Source organism: Leptonotus elevatus, chromosome 10 (assembly GCF_054856555.1).
Source record: "Leptonotus elevatus isolate MCC_2025b chromosome 10, RoL_Lele_1.0, whole genome shotgun sequence".
NCBI classification, from domain to species: domain Eukaryota; kingdom Metazoa; phylum Chordata; class Actinopteri; order Syngnathiformes; family Syngnathidae; genus Leptonotus; species Leptonotus elevatus.
In genome coordinates, this window is record NC_141248.1 from 10,415,882 (window position 1) to 10,423,702 (window position 7,821).

The following is a 7,821-nucleotide window of genomic DNA, read 5'->3' on the forward strand; positions in this document are numbered from 1 at the left end:
TGCCACTGGAGCGAGGTTTGGATAGCGGCTGGAGGCCATGGAGCGCTGGTGCCCGATGCGAACGGGACAGTTGACAACATTTGTCCAGCCGTTTTCCCAGGATATCCATACTTGATGACAGATTACTAATAACATCCTTCAACTTTTCAATGGTTTTAACGTGCTGGTAAAGCACCTGACCACGGTTGAGAAGGACCTGGAATAATTGACCTGATGCTGCAGGGTCTATTATTTTCGGCTGGAACATGCTCTTATGGTTTTTAGAGCCCCAAGCAGCAACAGAGCATCGGAAAACCCAAATAGTCTTACAAAAAAATACAAAATTAAGTAGCAAACAAAAGGTGCTACCAATTGGGTAGGAGTATATATTACACACTACATACAAATAAAGAATTGCTAGAAAACACAAAACTTACTGCCACAAACCAGAGGACCAGATTATGACCCAAAGAGTCATAAACCAGAATTCACACTGCAATCAGGGGAATGTTCCAACAACATGTTGATGAGCTGGGGAGCCTTAAAACAAGGAACTAATTACCAATTGCCCCCAGGTATGCATCCCTGCTCAGCTGCCCCAGCTAGGGGCCACTAACAGATCGTAAGGAAAGGTTTGAGGAAAAAACACACACAACTAAGACAGCTCATAACACTTGACATCCATGTTGTAGTCTTTAACAGACACAGAAGCTGCACAGGAACTTCGTTCTGTGAAGGCCATGGTTTAATGAAGCACATACTGTAAAATTCTGCTGTCATTAACCGCTGGCGCTATTCCTGTCTCTCTCCTTTTTCCTGTCATATCAGAGCAAGAGTTAAGCAGACCCTGATTTGTTTGTTTTTGGGTTGTGATGGTGAAGCAAAATGTTGTCAGTGTTTTTCCATTCAAATAAAGACAGCCGCTACGCTGTCATGAGGTTTGAGTCATGCGGATTTAATTTATCGTTCTTTATATATCTCTCTTCCCTTTACTAACCTGATTTTCCATATTGTATTTTTTTTTTTTTTTTTTTTTACTAACTACTGAGTGACACTGAAAATCTGGACAGTTTTGAAATGGAAAGTTCTTTTGACTCTGTTGTTGCAGTGCTAGATGAAAAAAAAATGTTTTACTATTAGTCAGTCACATTACCTATGTAGAGTTTAAAGTTCAAGATAGGGCACCAGGGGCTCCCATTCCTGACACTGCTATGGGGTTGGCTTTGGTTTTTATTAAGCGTGCTGTCAACTTTTGTGGAGAGGGGAAGAGGCACATTCACAATCATCATACAAATAAATAAATAAACCACAAAATGTCTTGAGGGTGCTATTGGTATTCACGGGGGAGCTATGGCCTCTCACAGTCCGAAATTCAAAGGGCTGTAGTACTTTTGTTGTGCAGTTTTCAACTTAGCATATATTTAAACATTACTTAAGACATGTTGATCCTTGTGATGTCAGATGTTTTTCTAAGAGTTCTTTCAACATACACTATCAAAGGTATCTGTGAGGCTAGGGCTTCAGTAGTTATTGTATCAATAGAAGACCTGATATGTGCGGGTCAGCAGATAGAATGTGATTGGTGAACAAAGGTGTCCTTTATCTATTTTTGTTTTCGATTGTATTGTGTGCATGGTATTAGCTAACATACTGTCTTTGTGCGTCTCACCTTTTCCACAACCTCCAGGGTATCTCGGAAGCTTGTGTGTCCTTTGGATTTTCTTTGTGAATGTGGGAACAGTCATTGTCTTCACTGTTAAGTTGTTTGTGCTGACATGCAATTTCAGATGTAGGTGCGGTTATCACTGAAAGAGTTAAGCGATTATCGGTCAACTTTGTGATTGCACATTTGCTGGTCAACAGTTAAACTGTATTTATTTCACAAAGCTTTTTTTTTAAAATGTATTATATGTGCATGTGCTGCATGTGGCAAAATGTTTTGACATCTGTGCCTGATTGAATGAAAGCAGGCATTATTCCTTTTATGGGTAAAACATTTGGTTGTTTTTGGCAAGTTCTTTAATTTTTCTGTGTTCGAACTTATGCAACCTTACACTTCCCTCATTTGCCTCTGCTCTCTCGCTCAACCAAACTGATTTGCATTGGTCATGCGGGGTTTGTTGCACATAATATGCTTTGTACGTTTCCATGACAATTGAAGACTTACAAGGTTAGAAAAGGAAACTTGCGGCAAAGGAGAGCGTGAGAGGGAGCAGGAAATGAAAAATGGGCCGATGTTGAAGTGGGCAGGGTCTAGAAAGGCCAACTGAGATTGAGGGAAAGAAGGAGGAGTATAAATTCCCCACTTCCCACTGCCATCGCCTCTTTTGACGCCGACCAGCAGCAAGCCTCTACTTCTCACATTCTCCTCTGTACTCTGCAACACAGAAAACTTCTCCACCATGAGTTACAGGAGATCCAACATGCAGCAGATATCTGCAAGCCACATCACACCCCGCTACCGTGCCGCCAGCATCTACGGCGGTGCTGGAGGCCAGGACACCCGCATCTCCTCCGCCTCTGTATCCTCCCTGCGTTCTGGACCAAACAAAATGGGCAGCGGTATGGGTGGTGGTTTAAGCTTGGGCTTCGGTGGATCCATGGCAGCAGGTGGTGGCATGGGAGCCGGCATTACGGGCAACGAGAAGGGGGCCATGCAGAACCTCAACGATCGCCTGGCGAACTATCTTGAGACGGTGAGGAACCTGGAGCAGGCCAACCAGGAGCTGGAGATGAAGATCAGGGAGGCGTTGAAGACCGGAGGGCCTGACGTGAGAGACTACAGCAAGTACGAACCCATCATTGAAGAACTCCGCAAACAGGTTGGTGGAAGCAGCAATCAAGTTAGAATAACTTCAAGAACTCAAATCAAAGTCAACTTTTATATATATATATTGAGAGCACATTATTAAGATTTAGAAGAACTGCACATTTCTGATTGAAACTCAAAAAACGATTTATCCCTATATGGCGCAAATAGCGAATGGTGGTCCTAAACCACCATTTGAGAATGGACACTTTAACAAATTTGTTGGTTGAGATATTTCTTGCATCAGTATGAAGGGTGTGGTTGCCCAGCTCTGACCATCCCCCATCAATCTGTGCTTCACAACTTCCCTTGATGAGTCACCAACATGTGGGTAGAAACTTCCACATACAAAAGTTCCCCAAATGGTGCTGCTTGTAATTGACATTCGACGCCACTCCCCCATGTCCGTGGGCCCCAATGTGAAACAGATGTGTGTAAAGACGCACACAAAAGATCTTCTCCTTCCAGCGTGAGTGTGGATGTCGATGTATATGTGTGTGAGCGTCCCGCTCGCATAACAATCAGATGCACTCAGCAGAGTCAAATGTCACATAGTTCTCCAAATGCCAAATATTTTTTCACTTCTTTCACATAATGACACTTTTTCCCCAACTCATAAAGGGTTGTGTGTTTTCCCTTTCCTGCCAGACAGGATACCATGGGTTTTAAAGAAATTCACTCCCACCCACAAAGAATTTAGTCTTCTCTACTCACGTAAACACATGAATATAAACACAATTGATTTATACAAGATTTATTCAGAAGGAAAAGTATCTTTTTCAGGGAGGAGAAGGATTCCAGTGGAACATTCTTCCAGCTTTTCCATGACCCCTTTGTGTAATCCGACTCTTGGTTTCTTAAACAGATGCAGCGATCCAAACCACATCAGCAGATTATTGTGCATAATGCGAAAAGCGAATCTGGGTTGAGTTCGATTATTAACATTGTTTTTCTGTTTCGATTTATATTTTAACCGTTTTGGATATTAGTTAGAGCTGTATAATAATAAGACAACAGTTAATTCATATGTTAAGTTACCTTTGCAAAGGAACTTCTTCACTAGAATCTCAACTTCAATTTATTGGAACACGCAAAGAGTACAAAAATATTATCTACTCTATCAGTTGCATGATCAATCAAAACCCCAAAATAAATATGAACAGAATAAAGCTTGCAACATCAACTCACAATGAACAAATAACTATCTAATCATCTGTTTTTCAGATCTTTGACAAAATATCGGAGAACGCTCGTCTGGTTCTCCAGATTGACAACTCTCGTTTGGCTGCAGATGACTTCAAAGTCAAGTATGTTGTTTTCTCTTCATGCTCTCATGTATTTAGTTCTTGTTATATAAATGCGGAAAATCTTGGCTTCCTTGTCACAGCCATTTAGCCTTGCCAAAGTAGACAAAACAATAACACCCACCCTTAGGATTGCACAGAGGATAGTATCTCACCATGACATCGTTACACAGTTTTGAATACCAGCAGTCTTTTGAGGACATAAAAGATGAAAATCACCCATCAACATTTTGTTTTTATCTGAAATACAAGAAAAATATATTTTTTAATAGAGTGTTGTTTTGTACAGGTTTGACACAGAGCTGGCAATACGCCAATCTGTGGAGCTCGACATTGCCGGGCTAAAGAAAGTCATCGATGAGACCAACATGAGCAGGATGAACATTGAGAGTGAGATTGAAGCCGTGAGGGAGGAGCTTGAATTCCTCAAGAGGAATCACGAGAATGTGAGTGCACAGTACAGAAATAATTGCCATTGTCCTTGAGTTGTTTAAATAATTATTATACCCGTTCATTCAATGTTGAGACCTTGACAGTATAGTGAGAGAGAGTGAGAGAGAAGAGAGAGAGAGAAGAGAGAGAGAGAGAGAGAGAGAGAGAGAGAGAGAGAGAGAGAGAGAGAGAGAGAGAGAGAGAGAGAGAGAGAGAGAGAGAGAGAGAGAGAGAGAGAGAGAGAGAGAGAGAGAGAGAGAGAGAGAGATATGATCTGTTAAAAAATTGCATTCAGAAGTTAGTTACTCTTTTGAAAATAAGACACATTTTAAAGTGGAAGTCAACCTTAAATATTTCTTGACAATAGTATGTTATATGTGAAGATGTGTGAGTTATGAAGCAAAATCCAGCCATTTTTATCCATCTCAGGGGGTGGCCATTTTGCCACTTGCTGCCGACTAAAGATGACATCACAGCTCGGGTCTCAGATTACAGCCAATCACAGCTCAGCTTCAGAAAACAATTGAGCTGTGATTGGTCGTTGCCTGAGCAACATTGATGCCATCTTCAGTCAACAGCAAGTAGCAAAATGGCCGCCCCCTGAGATGGATAAAAGCAGATGGCTTAATGCAATATTAACCAGACTACTCTATTATACAGTGGGGCTCATAAGACATATTGTCCCCCAAAAAATTGGGGGTTGACTTCCCCTTAAAAACTTTTTTTTTTTTTATGTTATATATATATATGGACTGATCAGTGCTGAGTTCCATCATTTGCATTGGGAAGTGTTTTTTGAGTGACTTCTAAAGTGTGTTTTCTGTCTTCTCTGTGTTTTCATGTAGGAGGTGAGGGAGCTGAGGAATCAGATCTCCCAGTCAGGTGTGCAAGTGGATGTCGACGCCCCCAAAGGCCATGACTTGTCGCAGATCATGGAGGACGTGAGGGGCAACTATGAAAAAATCGCACTCAAAAACGCAGAGGACCTCAAACGTTGGCATGAAAATCAGGTAAAGCAGTGCTGTGAATGGTGATCATGAACAAAGTTGTCATTTGGTTACTAACTCTTCCTTCCTTGTTTCAACTTTAGACATCAGAAGTTCAGGCACAAGTATCACAGAACACAGAGGCGCTCCAAGGTGCCCAAATGGATCGGAGTGACTTAACCAGACAGATACAAACTCTGGAAATCGAGCTTGCATCTCAACAAAGCTTAGTGAGCATTCGACTTTTCTATTTATATCCATTTTGATATCATCCAGTTGAGCATTACTAAAACCCTCCCAAAACATCTCATTGCTGTTTTATGATGGATTATCAGAAAGCCTCCCTAGAAGACACACTACGCAACACAGAGCTACGTAACAACATGGAAATGGAGAAGTATAACTCTATCCTCCTACATCTGGAGGAGGAGCTCGGAAACCTGCGCGCAAATATCCACCAGCAGACGCAAGAGTACGAGGCTCTGCTCAACCTCAAGGTGAAACTGGAAGCTGAGATCGAGACCTACAAGAGACTGCTGGATGGCGGTGATTTCAAGTAAGGGTTATTGTGAAACCAAATTGTTCTAATTTCAAAGCAAAACAAGCAACCTTTTCCAGAATAGCATTTTAACATATGATCAATCGTTCATGAAATGAATTGCTTAGTACTGAGAAGCAAATCTTGTTCCTGGCACAGTAAGTTCCGTTTTTGGTTCTATTATCTCATTTAACTTGTAAAATATGTGGTGTTAACACAAAAAAAAAGGAAAAGAAACACATTTTGACTCTCACTGTTGTCTCATGAGATTTGCTGATGTCTCACGTGGTGATGGCTTCAAGTTCAAATTGTATTACTTCTTGGACCGTTCAAGTTTGCAGCTTGTACTGTATTGTATATAAAGATCAAGAGAGGGTAAAAAGTCCAAGTTCGGGTGATGGTTATAGTGGAGGGAAACACTGTCACTTCTTGGAAATTGTACAAGTATGATCAATAGATGCAAAAAAATTGTTGTTGAAAGTGAGTCAAAATATTTTGAAAGCATTTCATTTGTGTTGTGTACAGGCTCCTAGATGCCCTCCAATGAGCTGTCGGCCACAGTTCCTGTGAATGATGATCCAGGGCTGTCCAAACCAAACAAAAGTTCTTCAATTCGGGAATGTAATTCCGTAATATAATTGAATCACATGTGATTAAAGTGAACAAGGCCATTAAAGTAATGTGTGACCCGGTGGCAATAAAACCATTTCTTAACAATCGATGCTGACTTTTGCTTATTCTTGTTGCATAAAATGTATTACAGTATACATCATTATATTATGGTGATAGGTTACATGAAAGTATTCCGGCTTCCCCCAATGATTCCGAAATCCTGCATGAAGCCTCTAATTGTCCGTAAATGTAAATTTGAGTCGAAAGTGTCTCACAGTAGGCTGGCGACCAGTCCAGGGTGCACCCCGCTTCTTGCATGCAGATTCCACATACTTCACTGTAAATCAAATATGCTAATGACTTGGCCATTATGAAGCCAGGATAATAAATATATATTTAGATTAAATACCTAATTGAAATGCTATATGTGACAGTAATATTATCTTTGGAAAGACAGAATAGAATACCACAGAATGCCGTTAGAGTGTGAAAGGACTGAGCATGCAAGGATTGCTATCTAATGAATTGTCCCCTGATACTGTACTGTTGAAAAGAGCCACCGTAGCACATGTTTGGGCCTTGACGCTGCTGATTTTTGGCCACTAGAGAGCGTTGAACTCAAAACACACAAAGATGAACAGGTACAGTAGCCTATGTTTTTGTTGCGCTTTTGTTGTTGTTGTCTTTTTCAAATCTCAATTTTATCTCACCTGCGACTTTTATCTCTCAAAAATGTACACTTACAAAACTCACCAATAGTATAAATGGGTACTGATTTTAGCAAGACTGAAGTGTTTTTATACTTTTTGCAGTTACCGTAGTTGATTCTAATAATATTAAGCATTCTTTTGAATCAGTAAACTGGATAATTAGAAATAAAAGGTCATTTTGTGCAGTCACAATAAAGATCACATGGGCCCTTCTTAAAGCCATTAAGTGAATTCCAGAATCAAGAGATTCATTGTTTACTTGAATATTTACAGCATTTAGTCTTGCATGACAGAGTTAGGGGTTAGAAGTTGTCGGAAACTGACGTCCTTCGTCACCCACAGCCCTTTAAAGTCAGATTTATAAGTATGTTTACAATCCATGTCATAAAGTAAAAACAGTCATCTGAATTTTGGGAAGTTTTCGTATTGACTGCTTAAAAGACTGCAAAGT

The 7,821-nt window shown here is 40.5% G+C and overlaps 1 protein-coding gene across 1 annotated transcript; it reads left to right on the forward strand.

Annotated features, from left to right (window-relative positions):
- Nucleotides 1-2,291: 2,291 nt before the first annotated feature.
- LOC147166995 (keratin, type I cytoskeletal 18-like) lies at nt 2,292-6,767 on the forward strand. Its single transcript, XM_086086343.1, has 7 exons — nt 2,292-2,801; nt 4,013-4,095; nt 4,382-4,538; nt 5,370-5,534; nt 5,615-5,740; nt 5,846-6,066; nt 6,574-6,767. Exons 1-7 carry the CDS (start codon nt 2,382-2,384, stop codon nt 6,593-6,595), a joined length of 1,194 nt encoding a protein of 397 aa, XP_085942469.1. The 5' UTR covers nt 2,292-2,381; the 3' UTR covers nt 6,596-6,767.
- The last annotated feature ends 1,054 nt before the right edge of the window (nt 6,768-7,821 follow it).

What these genes read in the sequence shown, in the direction of transcription:
- LOC147166995 (XM_086086343.1), top strand. Translation starts at nt 2,382, where the DNA reads ATGAGTTACAGGAGATCCAACATGCAGCAGATATCTGCAAGCCACATC. An exon ending in TCAAGAGGAATCACGAGAAT is followed by an intron (nt 4,539 to 5,369) that starts GTGAGTGCACAG and finishes GTTTTCATGTAG; the next exon opens with GAGGTGAGGGAGCTGAGGAA. An exon ending in TTGCATCTCAACAAAGCTTA is followed by an intron (nt 5,741 to 5,845) that starts GTGAGCATTCGA and finishes ATGGATTATCAG; the next exon opens with AAAGCCTCCCTAGAAGACAC.